The 18,410-nt window shown below is 38.8% G+C and overlaps 1 protein-coding gene across 1 annotated transcript in view; it reads left to right on the top strand.

The window, feature by feature from the left end:
• Positions 1 to 15,940: 15,940 nt before the first annotated feature.
• Positions 15,941 to 18,410, top strand: part of KCTD8 (potassium channel tetramerization domain containing 8) — a 206,652-nt gene continuing 204,182 nt past the window's right edge. Inside the window, exon 1 of the mRNA XM_054582128.1 lies at positions 15,941 to 16,929. Within this exon, the coding sequence (XP_054438103.1) occupies positions 15,978 to 16,929 (952 nt within the window). The 5' untranslated portion in view covers positions 15,941 to 15,977. The remainder of the gene's footprint in view (positions 16,930 to 18,410) is intronic.

Genomic DNA, 18,410 nt, shown 5'->3' with positions numbered 1-18,410 from the left:
AATTTACTTCTCATAGACTAAACTCATCAATTTAAAGTCTCTAGGGAAAAATCCATTGTTATATATTCCATTCAGTTTCTAATACTTGATTATCTTTTAAAATAATTTGGTATTATTTATAATATTCTTGTCTGTGAGGATAACCAGAAACAATTTTGTGTAGATACTGCTAAAATTTGAACTTGCTCTCTCTTTTCATTTTAATTCTCTGTGAGATGTGTCAGATTCAACATTATTCTTAGACTCAAAACTATTATTAATTTATCATTATCATGCAGCTTCTCTTTTATATGCAAAAACTTACAGTACTAAAGATCTCTCCTTAATTGTACTAGGTCTACATTCTATTACTACAATAAGATAAAGTCCAAAAACAGACAAAAATAATCCCTCAGCATTTATTTGTATTTTATAACTTATACAACCTTCTTCTAGTGTAACATTTATACTTTACTTGAACACAAAATATATCTTTAAATCTGGCCTATTACTATAGATGCTTTTTCAGGTAATCATATTTTCTACAGGTCTTTTCATAATTGTATGTAGTAATATTCTTCATTTTCTTGTACAACCATATCATAATTTATTATGATGTGAATATACTATTATTTATTCAACCAGTCCCCAAATAATAAACATTTAGAAGGAACAAGTGCTCAGGATATCTTTTCTAACTTCCAGGTATTATGCTCCCTCTTTCTATTGTCTTTGTGAACTGTTCATACATAAGGCCAGGGATATTCTCTCTGGAGGCCCTTTTAAGTTTTCTGGAACTTTCTTTTCATTTGTATCAGTTGTCCCTGTTTTACTAATTTTGACTTTTCTAAGCAGGTTCTCTTTTCATCCTGGAGAGGGCAGCACCAGCCTACTCTCCCTCCTCTAATCCTTACTGAAGGCGCCAGGCACTCATCTGGAACTTGGGGAATGTGGAAAACCTGCCACCTTTCAGCATTTTCCTAAGGCCTGTTGTGCTTCCCAGGACAACCTGTGAGGATGTGGACTTTTTTTTTTTTTTTTTTTTTGCCCTGTTCTCGCATCTGTGAGATGCGTCATTACTGCCCTCTGTCACAAATGCTGGTAATACACTAACTGGACAGCTACAGATTTTGTCATCAGATGTAGCAAGTAAAAAAAGACTTGCCTGCGTTAGTCAAGTAAAAATTCAGGACACCTAGTTACATTTGAATTTTAGATAAACAATGTATAATTTTAGTATAATTATGTCTCATTTAATATCGGGGGTTCACGTGCTAAAAGTTATTCAACTTTAACGAAATGTCTTACATCCATGTGGTAACCTAACTCAGGTTCCTTTTGTTTTTATGGATAGGCGCAGGGAAATTTAACAGCCATGCCAGCACAGTGGTCATCAGCAAGAAATTTCTGTTTGTTTAAGCATTAAAATTTTTATTTAGGCTACATCTCATAGTTATTAAATGATCCTTTTTTTTTTTAAATTCACCTTTTATTTATTTAAATGACATGATAGCATTGGGAATGTTTCCAGAAAGACACAGCTTTCTAATTCGACCTTTCTATAAATGTCTGGGGATTTTCATAGCTAGAGATGTGTTGCTGGTTGAATGTTTGTGTGCCCCCCCCCCCCCCCCCCAATTCACACATGAGATCCGAACGCCCGGGGCGATGATAGTAAGACAGGGGGCTTTTGGGAGGCTCTGAGGCCAGGAGTGTGGAGCCCTCTTGAGGGGATCAGTGCCCTTCTAAAAGTGCCCCCAGGGAGCTCTCTCCCGCCTTGGTCACAGAGGACGCAGACGGGGGCTGCCTGCGAACCAGGAGGCAGGTCTGCACTGAACCTGCCAGCACCTTGGTCTTGGACTTTCCAGCCTCCAGAAGTGTGAGGAATAAACATGTGTTGTTTCAGCCACCCTAGTCCCTGGTTTGCTGTTACAGCAGCCCACACTGAGAAAAGGTGCGTTAGGTTTAAATTCATCTGGCTCTGCTTCACATATGTGTGGGCAGGGTATTGATTGTGTCGGTGGTGAGGCCTTTTGATATGTTACTAATTTAGAGTAAAAGGCAGTTCATTTTGAAGCAGTATTTCCAATTCAGGAAACCATATAATACTTTAAAGGAAGAATCACATATGGCCTTGAAAAGAGAAGGAGATCTTAAGGTAACATTTAAAAGACAAAAAATATGAATCAGTGTCTAAGTGGGAAAGAACAAGAGTTCCAGCTATATCAAGCAGAACTAATTATCCATTCATAAATGTTACAAGGGCAAGGGACCAAAGAGCAGAGGACACAGCATTTTCAGTTCCTAAGAGAATAAAGAAATTTAGAGTCCTAAATAAAGAGGCAACAGATGCGTAAACAGTTAAGAAAATGGGGAAGGGGCTTTAAAGGTCAAAATAAATTCCTGGGATTTTAATTTCTGTACATACACGTAAGAGAAAGTGTGTACAAAAGAGAAAAAAAAAAGCATAAATCCTCTAGACAAAAGGGCTACTATCCAGGCAATCCCCCCCACTCTTCAAAAATAACAATAATCTCCCTTAATTAGGTTGAATGTTAAAGAGTATTTAAGAATAAAATTTGGAAGAGTGCTCTTTTTCCAGAATACCTGAACGCTCTAAGCCAGACTTCTCTATCTTACAGATACAGTTGACAAACAAGAACCAAGGTTATAGGCAAAAAGGCCATACAAACAACGAACAACAACAGAAAATGTACAGAAACAACTTCACGTGAGATGGTCTCTGTGATGGAAAAGTACCCATTCTAGAGGGTAGAAAATGGTATGATATGAAGATTCTTGAAATGAGAAAACAAAGGAAATATATTAGACTAATAATGCTATAAAATTTTAATGAAGAAAGAATGAATTTAAAATCATTAAGGCACTTTCAACTAACTGCCAGCCTACAATGAGGCCGCCTACCGCAGGAGGCCAAGAAGGGCCCTTGTCTGCTGACTTTGACCTTTGCAGTTAGCTCTTTGTGGTATGTTTGTTTATTGCATAAGTAAGCCATACCAATGAACACATACGATTCTATGGAATGACTATTTTTTTTCTATATTTTAAATATAAGTTCTGTTATTTTGGATCTCAGCTGAAATGGAGAATGCTGAAAGAATTTTTTCTCTAATAGCTAACAGTGTTTCCTGGTCATTTTTAGCGATAACTTAGGGAGGCTCTCGATGTTTTCAAGATTTATGCAAACTTCTTTATTATTTTTAGAGAAAGATAAATATAAATTTTGGCAAACATTCCTCCTAGGAAAGAGAGAGTTTGCATATGAAATGTAATATTTTGGAATTCTCTAAAGCCTTGCCCTTTTTGCCCTGGATTGTCAAAGAAGATATTGAAAGAGAAGGACCATTAAATGGTAAGCAAAAATCAGGTATGCTTTAGGTAGAAAGTTGAATTGTAAGTGACAAGAGGTAGGTCATTATCCACCTAGAATGCTACTTTAAGAATAAGTTGAAAATCAACCTAAAAGTAATCAAAGTGTCCCAGAGGAAGGAAGACTACACAGATAAGGAATAGGAACTTAGATTTACAATGAGAAAGTAAGGGGGTTATTTTGTTTATGTTTTTGAAGAATATATTTTAAGCATCAGTTGTAAGGAACAGTTCTGTAATAATGAATACCTTCATAACAATAGGGTAAGATATTAGAAAGCACTGATAGTTATGCCCACAGAAGAACTATGTACAACTTTGTTAGATTTGGCAAGAATGAGGAGAGCACAGAGCGGCACTGCCAAGTAAGTACCCACCAGTCATGTGTAGCTTTAAAGCGCCTGAAATGGGGCTCATCCAAACTGAGATGCACTGTAAACATGAATTACAGGATATCAAAAAACTAGTATGAACAAAATGTAAAAATCTCAATAATATTTTATATTACATGTTAAAATGATAATATTTTTGAAAAACTGAGCTAAATAAAATATATTAATAAAATTAATTTTACCTCTGTGTAGTAGACTTTAACCTTTGTTCAAAGAGAAGCCTGGCCTTTGCAGTCAGCTCTTGGGAGGTAGTCTCTAAGCCTTTGGAATGTGTTGCTTATAAGGGCATCGGTTTATCGGGAAGTCCTGGGCCCCAGCAGACAGTCTAATAATGAGATTTGTGAAAGGAGCCTGGAATTACATGGTATCCGCTCAAACTTGGGAGGAACTGGCAACTGAGGCCAGCCATGTGGGCAGCTGCCCACGCCAATGCAATGAAGCTCCAGTAGAAACGCTGAACACCATGCCTCAGGTGAGCTTTCCTGGCTGGCAATACTCAGAGCTTGTTGCCACACAATGATACTGGGCAAGTTAGCACTGTCTGTGACAATGCTCACTTTTCCTGAGAGAAGACACCCGGAAGATCCACGTGTGAAGCTCTCCTGGGCTCTGCGTCTCCCTTGACTGCTTTTCACTTGTTCCCTTTCACTGTCATAAATCCTATCCATGATTATAAATGTTTCCAGTGAGTTCTATGAGTTCTTTTAGAAAAGTACCAAAACGGAAAGGGGCCTTATAGACCCTGAACTTGGAATTGGCATCAGATGCGAGGGTGGTCTTGAGGACCCTTCAACTCGCAGTTTGTATAGAAGTGAAGATGGTCTTCTGGACTGCTCCTGAACTTTGCCCCTCTTCTCTTCACTTGGTTTAATGTGTCTAATTGAACTTGTAAAAGTATACACATCTCACTTGGTGACTTACATTGTATTTCTTTTGTCTGTTAAGGTTGAATCAATGTCTAGCAGGAAAAGGTGGTACCACAGCTCAAGGTAAGAAACACTTATGTAAATGGCAATTAGTTATTTAAGTACATAAATTCACTTGGATTCCAATCATCTGGCTGGATTCTAATCACATGGTTAGAGATAACATGAGTTTCATCCACAACAAGAGTGTGTAACATCAGTTTCCTGCTTGGACCATGTTTGGCACAAGGCTGACAATGCACTTTGAGAAAGGAGACTGATGGAAATTCTAGATTGGGGTAATTGAATAGGAAATAATTAATTCAGAAAGTACATTATGAATTTTATTATTTATTTTATTTCATTGATAAAACAATTTACATCCCGTCCTTACTCATATATTTCCTATCAGGTGTTTAAAGCATATTTGATGTGTTGTTTTATTAATCCTGGCCAAACTCTGTCAGGCATCAGAATAAAATTACTAGCTTGACACAGAACCTAAGTAAGAAATGTGGGGCAGGAAGGAGAAATTCATATCTCAGACTAAGGGGATTAAGCTCTGTACTCGATACAGGATTTTAAGTACCAATACAGGAAAAGTGACAAAACATCTAAAAATAATTAGAAGCAGGGAATAGCCTTGAAGTTCAAGATATACAGAGCAGTTGGGAGAATTCTGCCCAAACCTGAAATTATGAATCATTTTTAAAAAAAAACATCTGGGTTCTTGTCACATAGAATGCATTTCATCAATATTTATTTAAAGAATTAAGAAATGAAATAATAAATAAATACAGTGGGGAGGGGATTTACTTCTCTCTTATTAAGAATCTCTATCCAGCTGTCAGATCTTGATATGTGTTATGTGCAGATTTAAGGTACAGGGAGGGACAAAGTCACACTATTGATTGCTTAGTGCATGCTGGCCATAATCCTGAGCACACCTAAACCTTAATAAAGTTCAAGTAGCAAATATTAAAATTTCATTTTTTACATGGTGATACTGAATGAATATCCCATTCAATGAATAAGTATTTCAAATTGAATAATCCAGAAGCTGGACTAATTTTTCAAAATGACATGCAGATCTTAGATTGATGGCAAATTCATGGCTAATAAAGAAACCTAGTTACCCTGATCCCAAGACTAGTTACAGACATTTCCAGACACCATTACTTTCATATAAGCAAGAAGTGTTGTGAAATAACATTTTGCTCTCTAGTTTTGGTTACCCTAGGGGCCAAAGGGCAACATAAAACATTTGACTTGAAGGGCTTTTGCTTGGAAGTCTAAACAAACACTAGTTTATTTGATTTAAAACCTGCTGGAAGGCTGTTTGGGCCATTTCTTGGGCTATTTGGGTGATACCATCCCTTACATTCAGTCTGTTTAAAGAGGATTAGTTCTGCCTGTCTGCCAAGGCTAAACCCATCATTAATTTTCTCGATACCATCTTTCTTTAGGCTTTGTTCCACTGAACAGTTCCTCTTTAACATTCTCACTTTTCCAGAAGCTACTTCCTTTCAGTCTACAGGCATCTGCATTTCTCTTGCCCCCAAGGTCTTAGTTTGAACCCTGACAGTACATTCTCAATTATTCTCAGTGCAGCCAAACTTTGCGAATGAGCCCTGCCTCTAGTCTTTTTCCAGACTTTCTGTCCTTTACCAATCAGCTTTTACTCCCACATTGAAGTAACACAAACCTGGGTTCAAATCCAAATCCAGACTGTAATAGTAGTGTGATCTTGGGTGACTTGCTTACTATTCATGAATCTCTAATTACTATTTTGTAAAACAGGAATAATATTCCAATATCTCCTATTGAATTGTTTTTATTAAACTATACTTTAATGTTTGGCCCTTATCACCTGGGCAGGATAAGTAGATTTGCTACTAAGTTTAATCTGCTATAAAATTTATACCAGGTTTATTATTTGTGCAATTAACCATTATTATATACTCAAGCTGACTTATATATAGAAATATTTAATAAATCATCTTCCTTTCCCAAAAAGATTGGTAATTTCTTTTTCTTGTGGATAACATGAGTCGGGTAACTAATCATCTTTTGCTTCCTTTATACTTAATTTTTACCAATTTACCTTTTTCTATAACCACCTTTCTGAAACAAGTCAGGGTGAATATTGGTAGATTAATAACTTAATAGATAGATGAGTAGATATCTCTAAAAGAGGTTGTTACCTATTCGTCTTGGTTTTGCTTATGTTGTAATCAGTATTTGAAATGCTACTCTGTCATCTAGCTCTATGAAAATTTTATCTGTCTTTTAAAGCCTATCTGTTCCAGCTACTACCTGCTGCTTTTAGCATTTTTTTATTCCCTCACCAAGAGATGTTTTCTATCTTTTTTCCTGCTAACTCTCATATCACTTTATGAATTCTTCTGTTAAAACATTAACCTTACTCCTCTCTGTAATTCATTCTCTGGTTATTTACAAGCTTTTCTAATTTTTATTTCCCATGTAGTTAATTTTTGCAAACGAGGATATATGTTCCATTTATTTTTATAACCCACAGTGCACTTAGCAGAGTATGTAATTGATATTCAACAAATATTCATTGAATTTTATAAAAATTAATTTGCTATGAACTTAGATTTTAAAGCTACTTCAAAATGTATTCAAACTCTATGTATTACCCAAACATGCATATCATCTTTTCTTTCTTATTTTTCTTTCTTCTTTTTTTTCTTTCTTTATTTTTTGATAAGTGGGCAAAAGTAACTAACAGTTTCCTTTTATTTGATCAATCTTCCCAAGACTGGGCAGACAATTCAAGCATTTTGGTTTCATGGGTAGCTGTGTATTAAGCCATATTATATTTACTGCCTTTCCAACCTTTGAATAAATAAGTAACATGAATAGTATGGAGTAAATGAGAATGGCATGGATAATAATGAGAAAACTGACCATAGTGAGTGCTGCCAGACAGAGTCAGTGCTTTTGTAAGGAGAAGAGTGAACTTAAGAACACAGAGATCGGTATTTTCACAGTAGAGCTATGATCACTATGTGTAATGATCAGGATAGCGAAAACTGTTGAAAACTGGGTAACAAGTACATTTTTAAGTGTTCACAGATGTATTTATGTTTACTAAGTCAACGTCTAAAGATGAAAAGCAATGATTTGAGGGAGGATGAAGACTTGCAGATGTTGTAAAGGAGGTCAAAAGAATGAAGCAGAGGAGAAAGTTCTGGATTAAGTAGAGCAAAGGCAAATTGGCTAAAGCAATTTGTTAGACAGAATAAGTAACCAAAATGAAAAAAATCGAGATTTTTATTGGAAATGAAGGAGATTCCTGACTGTCCCTTCATGTCCTTAAATACTGGCTTAAGATTTTAGACCACCACACTATTGAGTGAGCTGCTCGTGCATGTGTGTGTGTCCCCATATATCACAATTATTACATTTATAGGGGTGACATTGATTAATAAAATTATATAGGTTTCAAGTATACAGTCCTATGGTACGTCATCTGTATATTGCACTGTGTGTTTACCGCCCAAGGTCATATCTTCTGTCACCATATATTTGGTCCCCCTGACCCTTTACAACCCTTCTATCCCCTGTCCCCCTAAAACAATATGTTTAGTCTCACAAGCTAGTCCCAAATGTTTCCACTCTCCATTCAAACTACAAAGTCCATGCTTCCTCCCCTTAAAACTGGGAGGGCCCTTTTAGCTGCCTTGCTTAATAGAATCTAATAAAAGTGACACATTGTGACTTCTTAGGTTAGGTTGTAAAACATGATACAGCTTCTGCTTGGCTGGCTGTTCTTTAGGTTGTACAGCCTTGGAGCTCTGACTCATGATGCTGGAAAGACCACAAACACAAACCATGTAGGGACAAAGAGAGCAAAAAGCCCCAGCTCTTCCCACCCTCGGATGTTCGAGCCTTCACAGCTCAGGCACCCAAGGATTCCAGCCCAGCCACTATCTGATTGTAATGTGTGACACACATAAGCAAGGACCTCCCATGTGTGCCCAGAGCCATTGAGATAATGATAAAGTGATTGTTGTATAAGGCACTATGTTTGAGAGTGATTTGTCTTACAGCAATAGATAATCAGCACAATATTTCCCAAAATGTATTAGGATGTGTTCATTTGTCCAGGTAGGAAGGTAAACAGAAAAAGATACTTGCTCTGGGTCACTTAGTGAATTTGTGCCATTGTTATATGGCTGAGATTACAATTCAGAGGTTCTGTCTCTTGTTCAGACCAGTGGTCTACCCTAGTTATGAAGGTGGAAAACACACCTTAACATTTATTGGCATGAAAATTTACAACACAATTTACTTTAAAACTAGGTTTTTAAAAAGCTGTTTACTGTACTTGAATAACATATTGTACTAAAATGGGTGTTCCTTAATTGAATTTATATCTTATATTAGAATGCTCTCCCGGATGGAAGCATTGTGTTTTAATTGTATTTTTAAAGTCAGATTCAATGGATATACTCTTAAAGTAGAATCTGGAGATATCCAAATATCAATATTTTCCTATTTTATCAGCACATAGTAAAAATTAAACAGTGCCATGAATGCCTGTGAGGAGTCTCACTGCTGCTTCGTCACACTGTAGATAAACTATTTTTGCATTGCCATTTTAAGTTTCCCATGTGCAGGACATTGATTGGAAAATAAAACAACTGGAGAATAGGCTCTGCTTTCAAAAAGGTTTTTGTTTTTTTTTAAATCTAGGTAAAGATAGAAAACAAACTCATATGAAAAATAACATATAAACAGATTGTTCTTTGTACAAGACATATTTAAGTACTGAAAGAACTAAGAGTAAAGTAGATGAAACTTTTTTCTGAAAAATGATGAAGACTTAACACATGCATGTTTAAAACTCTAGTATGAACTACCCATTTTAAAATATTTAAGCATTTAATGATACGGTACTAGATCTTTGTCCTTGTTACTAAAAACTACTAGGTTGAACCATATGAAACTGCCAAATTTTGAAAATTTTTACAAAATTGGTTAATTGATATTTTGGCTTATCAATTTGGTGAAGTTACTTAGTGTTGCAGGCTCAGACAATTAAACTCTACCAAGGACCTCAGTCACTTGACTTACACTTAAAAAAATCCCAATGACAATAGAAGTAATAGTGTTTGTAAATACATACTTTTATTTATAACAAACTATCAGCAATCCCATCCATACCCTATATTCATAATTTTTAATAGTAGATTATTTGGGGACATTAATTTTAAAATTTTGATTGTTCCTTTTTAGATTTAAGATAGTTATCAAGCATGTTACTAACTGCAAACCTTAGACTGAGGATTAATTTCATTAAATTAATATTAATATATTAAATTAAATTAATATATTACATTAAATTAAAATTAATATAAAGTCGATAGTATAAAAGTTTAAAAGTGTAGGAAATGATTAAATCACTTCTGTGATCAGGGTTTTAAAGATGGCGTCAAACTCATCAATTAATAGTCAGTCACTGGTCCAAATAACAACGTAAAAGAAAACTTGTAATATGGGGTATTCCAAAGAAAACTTTGGTTAGTGATTGGAAATTAACATTACTATGCTTTATATTTTTTTAAATTATAGCACTGAATTAATATTTATATTATGCATATAAGATTAACGGTTTTAGGCTCTTTGTTTATGTTACCTGAAAGAGCATAGGATCCGTCCTGGATCAGAATATTATCCCCATTCTCCAGACTACAATTTTTCCCCAGATGTTCAAATGCTGTGAGAAATTAGGTTGCCCCTTCCCCCAAGCTTTGTTTCAAGGCAATGACCAGTTGAGCAAGGTGAAGTACTAGATCTTTTACTAAAATACCCTCAACACATTTATTCCCACCTGCATATGATTAAATAGCCACCTCCAAACACATGTTCTTTACATCATATAAGTTGATATGAAAATGGTTTACAAATGATTTCATTTGTAAACCTCTATTGATTATCTTTTATGTACCAGGCATTGTATTATGTGCTCAGATATATTGAATTATAACTCATACAAGCTTTTATTAATTTTGGGGGTATTTAATGTCATAGGTTTTTTACCAAGTATCACCCTAACCTTTAATAGTGCTTCTGTAATCATTGTAATATAGAACAAGACCTCATATCACATTATATTAAGATATTTAAATTGCTAGAATATGGCCTATAACATGCACATCAAGCACTGATCTAAATACCTCATTTGCAAAGGTTTCTATTTCATAGAGTCACTGAAATTCTTAAACCTGGTATGTGAGATTTTGAGGTGAACTAGATTCTACAGTAATTGTTGAATTTGTAGAAGGTCATTTCCGTCTTATATTCAGTCTTATTTCTACCACTGCTGGCCCTACTCTGGCAGCAAACATTTCACTTCTTGCTCTGCAAGAAGCAATAGGCCTTTGGCTAGGTCCACTCTTCACAGGAATGAAAAGCAACCTCACTCAGATTTCACTATTATGGGGGGTATGATGGCTGTGAGAGAGAAACAACCCAAAATTCTTCCACTGATAACATGTATATTATTTCCTTTTTAAAGCTTTTCCTCACTTTTTTTTGGGGGGGTGGCTAGAGGAATGCTTCAAGGTCCCCATTCCATGTATTAATAACTCTATTCAAGTGTTAAATTCCAGCCTCCTCTTATTACAAGTCCTGTAATAAATCTTTTAAAATACATGTTTCATGTTAGCATGTGAAATATGACTAGTCTAAACTGAGAGGTGTTACAAGTGTAAAATACATGATCTAGTATGAAAAAAATCTCAATTACATTATTAAAACATTTTCCTATTGATTACATGTTGAAATACTATTTTGGATGGACTAAATTACATGTATTATAAAAAATAAAGTGATACCTGTTTCATTTTTACATTTTTAATATGGACATTAGAAACTTTAATTTTAGATTTGTGGTTCACACACTTTTATAGGACAGCACTGCTCTAAAAACTGCAAAGCTTCTTATATGGAAAAAAATTTCAGGCTCTTTTGTTGAGAATTATAAATACTTGAGTTGTTTTTTTTTTTTTTTTTGTAATACTTTCAACTGCCTTGTCCAAGATAAATAGTTACCAGATGGGTTTCTGAAAATTAAAAGTACGGTTGGCCTTGTACAAGCAAAATAAAGAGATAATTAGATCACAGTCCAAAGACTGAACAAAGTAAGAAAGAAAACAGGACCAAGGTAAATTATATCAGTGTCTAGGATGATAAAGTGCAACAAGAGAGAGCCAACTATGTCGACAGCAAAAGATGTGCTGGGAGTAGTGTGGAGATGTTTATGATAGTGGGGTAGTGTTACTTCAAACCTTGGAAGCAAGACAACTGGAAGGAAGGTAGGTAGAGCTACTATAATCAGTCACCTGCTTTTGGATTTTGGATCTATCTAGTTAGGATGTGGCTCTGTTCTCATCCCCCCAGAAGAACAGTGTGAAAGAGACAATAAATACAGTACACACCATTGAACTTGAATGGTGCTGTTACTCTCACATCATCCAAGTGAGAAGTCTGTGGTCTTTACTGTTTCCACTGAACCCACAAGGAAACAGGTTCAGAGAGGTTAAGAAAATTTTAAATCACGAATCTAGTAAAAGACAAAGATTTTAACACAGTTCTCCACCTGAGTCTAAATCTCATTGTTACCTTCCGTATTCTTTCCTTAATCAAACAAGATAGTCTCTGCTTTTAAGTAACTCTCAGCCTAGTGAAAAAAATACTAAATTTATTATAAATTACAAATTATTTGTTAAAATCTGGACTCAATATATCTTTTTTAGTGAATTGGTGGTGCTTAGAGACACACAATTTTGACTGCATTATTTTAAAGTGTGCTGGGAATGTAGAGTAATCTATTATAGTTTGTAGTCAGAGAAGTTTGATTATATTTGCTGTTGATTACTCAGTTCACCAAAAATGATTGTCTTAATAGTGTCTCTTTCTTGCTTTCCCTTCTCTTTTAGATCTAGTTTTTATTTATTTTGTAATTAAATATATTGAAGTGACGTTGATTAATAAAATTATGCAGTTTTCAACTGTGCAATTCTATGATACATCATCTGTGTGTTGCATTGTGTGCCAACCATACAAAGTCAAATCTTCTCCCGTTACCATGTATTTGACCCCCTTTTACCCTTTTATGACGACCCAGCCCTTTTTCCCTTGGTAACCACTATTCTGTTATCGTGTCTGAGAGATTTTGTTTGTTTTCTTGTTTGTTCATTTGCTGCTTTCAGTTTTATATGTCAGTACACATTAAACCAAATGGACATAATTGACTTTTTCAGAGCCTTTCACCCTAAAACACTAGATCGTGCATTCTTCTCTAGTGCACATGGAACAGTCTCAAGGCTAGACCTTGGGACACAAAATTAGCCTCAACAAATATAAAATTGTGATTGTTTTAATCAGATACTGATCTCACTTTTTCTAATTTTAATTGTGATGGACTGAGTCTTACTCATATCTGCCATCTCATCACATAGTCAAATGTCTAGCACACAGTTGATGATTTGTCATCGATTCATGATATGAACACATTTCTATGCAGTAAACATTCAACAAATAGAAATTGACTATTTCCTATTGGATAGACACCTAACAATGATACATCCTTGTGATAAACATTACCCACATGTAAGCATAGGGTGCTGTGACACATTAGGATGGAACTTAATCTAGTTTGATAAAAAGATTTCCAGAGAAGTGTTACTTAAGCTGAGACCTAAAGGAAGAAGTGAAGAAAGGGAAAGGATTAAAGAACTGGTGGAAATCTAAACACATTTCTACCAGAAAGAGGAGTGACAGGTAAAGGCATTCTGGACCTGCAGTTTGTTTAGTTTGGCATTTGGTTGGAGGGGGTAATTGGAAGAAGGGGTGAGAGTAAGAGGACTATGGGGAGGAAGGGAGGAAGGACAAAAGTTCAGTCAATGTCAAAGGGATCATTTTAAGAAACAATATATCACGCAATGCAATTCATTAAGACTACTAAGATGAATCATTTAAAATATAAATTTTGAACTATTTTATCTTACAAACACATTTTATGAAATTAAAAAAATTAAGACAGATTTCAATCTGATAATTTTGGAGACCTCATATTCATATATACATATGCATATTTATTATATATCCACTTTGTTACAATTCTATGGTTTGTACTATACTTATCATTTGGGTTATTTGCCTTATGATAAATAGGCTTTATTAGTGGCTTGAGGCATTATTATTTATTCATCTATTTTTCCAGGAACTATTATTTTAAATCCCAAATGTTTTCTGATTTTAGCTTTTAAATGAAGAAGTGTAAAATCAGTTCTACTTATTAATTTGATTAATCAGTTTATAAGTTTGGGGAGACTATATGCTTTAAAGAAAGGGTTGCATGAAGATACTTATCACAAACCCAGTTTTAAGTCTTAGTTCTTTGGCAAGTGTGTGTTTTTTCATGGGTAATATAATTTCAAAATTAGTGTAACATTTTCTGTTGGTGTAGCTAATAAGGATTATTAAATTGAATATAGTTTATAATTCTTCAAAGAATAATGTGTTACTTATAAAAATTTTTATCACAAATCCAGTACTTTGTTCTTTGGCAGATTCAAAGGAATCCTAAGTAGGCATTAAAATTTCTTAAGAAAAAATTGAAATCTTTGTATTATTTTAGTTGTTAACGGATAAAATTTATCTACATTATTATGATAATGTCTAAAGAAACTTTGTGTATACAAACAGTATACTCTTCTCACTTTTGCACTTTATAAATGAATGATTCTTTATATTTATGAACACAGGAGGATGGATAGCACATTCGATTCTCCTACACCGTAAAGAAAATTATCATTTGCATTTTTATCATCACTCTTTATGACAAATAATGCTGATCTTGCAGATTTCACCTTTACCATATACAGTGGAAATTAAGTTGAGCTTAAATTCATGTAATTTTGATTTGTGACTTGATCCATGGGGTTAAAAGACCAATAAAACATAAGCTATTTCTCTTATTCTATGGAGTTGAAAGGGAAGTGGGGAGATTGATGAAGGGACGATCAGGACTGGAAACTAGGAACAAATGGAGTTGTTTCCTCCCTGGCTCTGTCCCTTCCTCCATAAAGGGACGTTAAGCATCTCCGATGAATCAAATACTGAAAAGAGGAAAAAAGAAAACAATCACATTACATACAATCCTTTACTCGTTTTGGGAACTAAAATCAGATTTTAGTTTTAAAAATTCGCCAACTATATGTGGCGCATGCAGTTAAATGTGTAATCGTGACATATGATTGTCATAGACCTGCCCGGCTGGCATTTCGCACTGCACTTTAAAAACTACAGGAAAACCACGGTGAGGGATTCACCTTCACTTCCTCTTTTTGCAATCACTGCTCTCAGCCAACATAGTGATCGAAGATTAGAAGACTGGCCTTTGTTGTTATAAACCAACCCTCCTCCCCTCCCCGCCCCACTCCACTTGCCACTGCAATGCAAGAGGGACAACAAACAAACTAGTTTTTCTGGATGAATGGGGACAACGGAGGGAAGGAAGGAAGGGAAAGAAGGGAAAGAAGGAGGGAAGAAGGCAGGGACAGAGTGAGGGAAGGTGGGACTAAAACGAACGCGAGGTACTGTCCTTTCTCCCATTTGTTTTGCAGGTTCCCTGCTCTCTTCTCGGGTCTCCCAGGCAGGTGGCATCTCCTCCCGGCTCGGACCCCGGCCCCGCCCCCTAGCGTCGGAGCCGGGGAGCCTGCGGCTGGCGCTTATCTCTTTAAATGACAGCTGTGGCTCGGGTCCCAGTCCAGGGCTTGACGTCAGTGCCGCCTCCCCGGCTGCGAGGAGTAGTTAGCGCCACCATCCGCGCTCGGGACTCGCAGCGCCCTGGCAAGCTGCTGGGGCGGCGAGTTTTCTTTGCTCCGACCCCTCCACTCACCCTCCCCGCGGAGAACCTAGCGGCAGCGTAGAGCCTCTTGCAAGTCTCTCTCACACTTCCCCGCCGTCGCCCCAAAGGAGCATCCGCTCCTCCTAGCACCTCCACCACCACCGCCACCGCCGCCGCCGCCGCCGCCGCCGTTCCCGCTGAGCTCCTCTCCCGCGCTTCGCTCCCCCGATGGAGCCCGAGCGCAGCGGCCGCCAGCGCTGCCCCGAGCCCTGAACCGGGCCGCCCGGGCCGGAGGAACGTGCCGTCCGGCCAGAGGGCGTACCAGGCGCGCGTCAAAGCCGGGGGCCGCTGGGGGTGCAGGGCGCGGGCTTCGGGAACGAGAAAGTGCGGCTCTCCCGGGTCACCTGGCCGGCGGCGGGGCGGACCATGGCTTTGAAGGACACGGGCAGCGTCGGCAGCACCATCCTGCCCATTAGCGAGATGGTCTCTTCGTCCAGTTCTCCTGGCTCGTCGGCAGCCGCCGCCCCGGGGCTCTGCGCGCCCTCGCCCTTCCCCGAGGTGGTGGAGCTGAACGTGGGGGGCCAGGTGTATGTGACCAAGCACTCGACGCTGCTCAGCGTCCCGGACAGCACTCTGGCCAATATGTTCTCTCCTTCCAGTCCCCGGGGCGGCGCGCGACGCCGGGGAGAGCTGCCCAGGGACAGTCGGGCGCGATTCTTCATCGACCGGGACGGCTTCCTTTTCAGGTACGTGCTGGATTATCTGCGGGACAAGCAGCTCGCGCTGCCGGAGCACTTCCCGGAGAAGGAGCGCCTCCTGCGCGAGGCCGAGTACTTCCAGCTCACCGACCTGGTCAAGCTGCTATCGCCCAAGGTCACTAAGCAGAACTCGCTCAACGACGAGGGCTGCCAGAGCGACCTGGATGACAACGTCTCGCAAGGGAGCAGCGATGCGCTCCTCCTGCGGGGGGCGGCGGCCGCCGCGCCTTCGGGCCCGGGAGCGCCAGGCGGCGGGGGCGCGCTGGACAAGCGCTCCGGCTTCCTCACGCTTGGCTACCGCGGCTCCTACACCACAGTTCGAGACAACCAGGCAGATGCCAAGTTCCGGCGGGTGGCGCGCATCATGGTGTGCGGACGCATCGCGCTGGCCAAGGAGGTGTTCGGTGACACTCTCAACGAGAGCCGCGACCCCGACAGACCTCCTGAAAAGTACACGTCCCGCTTCTACCTCAAGTTCACCTACTTAGAACAGGCGTTCGATCGTCTGTCCGAGGCCGGCTTCCACATGGTGGCCTGTAACTCCTCGGGCACTGCCGCCTTCGTCAACCAGTACCGCGACGACAAGATCTGGAGCAGCTACACGGAATACATCTTCTTCCGTAAGTTCACCGTCTCCGCATTCCCTGGTTCTCCCTGAACCCGGACGGGCTGGTGTCCCAGAGGGAGATGGTTAATTAATAAACGCCTAGGGTTCCCTCTCCGCGCCCCTGTCGCGTAGCAGGCAGGGTCTGCACTTTCTCTTTTTGCGATCTCCCCTCTAGTCCCTCCGAGGCACGCAGGTCCCATGCAGTCCTCTTTCTTAACTTCATTGATCTTGCCCTCTCCCCTTCCCTGTATCTGGAATCTCTGGGCTCCCTTCTGCTGCGGAGGGCAGGGAGGGGACCTGGGATCGCGGGCTGGGCGCAGAGGTTCTCCTCCTCTCCGCTTCCGCGGGACTCCTGGGGACTAACTTATGTGAATGTCAGCGTTTCCTCTCGAGAGGGCAGGCTGGCATGGAGGCATCGCCGCGCGGCGCCGGGGTTACCTTCTCTTAGCGCTGGTACGGCGCAGGAGAGTCCAATTACGGGTGATTTCAGAACGGGGGCCACCTGAGAAGGGATGACTGTGCCTCCAGAGTCCTTATGGGGACCGGGGTATGAGAGAGGCTGGTGGGAAAGCGGTCTCCATCGACCCAGAGAAACCTCAGATTTTCCCAGGGCCACTTGTCATCTGTAATTGCTCTGTGCTTTGGATAGGGGAGGGTGGAGGGAACTAAAGAGTTTGGGTGGCTGTTGTCAGGGTTGGGATGGGCAGGGACACGGTGTGTGCGTGTGCCCGCATCTGTGTGTGTGAATATGAGAGCTGGGGGTCGGGAAGAGGGGGGAGAGAGAGAGGGAGGGGGAAGAGAGAGAGAGAGAGAGAGAGAGAGAGAGAGAGATGGAGAGAGGGGGAGAGAGAGAGAAAGGCGTGGCTTTAGAATTAGATCGTGTTTTTTAATAGCGCTGGGTTTTTTGAGAAAGCCATTTCAACGGAGAAGCTAAGAAAGTGTCCACTGAAGCGGTAGATAAAAATCTAATTGTCTTAATTATATCAAAGTATTATTTCTTGTTGCACAATGAAAAGAAAGAAAAACCACACAAATGTTATATTTTATTACTTATATATAAAGGTTTCTTCAATATATATTAAGTGATTAAACTATATTTAGCATTACTTTTTACATTTTATCCCTTATCAATAGGACCTTTATTAACATTTTAGATCTTAAACACTTACATCATTTCAACATGGATATATTTTCAAGCATTTCAGAAGATGAGATGAAATGAACTTTTGGCTTCCTTGTGGTTAGTGATTTTTTTTTTTTTTTTTTTGTTAGAAAAGATAAGCATAAGTGTCCTGCAGTTTAGTTTCTTGCATTTTGCGATCTTTCAGTTTTGGTCTTTCTTTTTCCCTGAGAAAGTTGTGGTCTTAAAAATGTTCATTAGTTCGGATATAAAGAGGTAATAACAGATTATCTCTGAATTATGAAAAAATGCCCTTAAAATAGTGTATTGAAATTGGAAATTCAGTCAATTTAACTGATAAGATAATTTGAGAG

The sequence above is a fragment of the Pteronotus mesoamericanus genome, unplaced genomic scaffold, assembly GCF_021234165.1.
Source record: "Pteronotus mesoamericanus isolate MK-2021 breed Mesoamerican mustached bat unplaced genomic scaffold, CSHL_Meso_final contig_68, whole genome shotgun sequence".
Classification (NCBI taxonomy): Eukaryota; Metazoa; Chordata; class Mammalia; order Chiroptera; family Mormoopidae; genus Pteronotus; species Pteronotus mesoamericanus.
The sequence above is the reverse complement of the archived record's forward strand: the minus strand, read 5'-3'. Positions and strand labels throughout refer to the sequence as shown.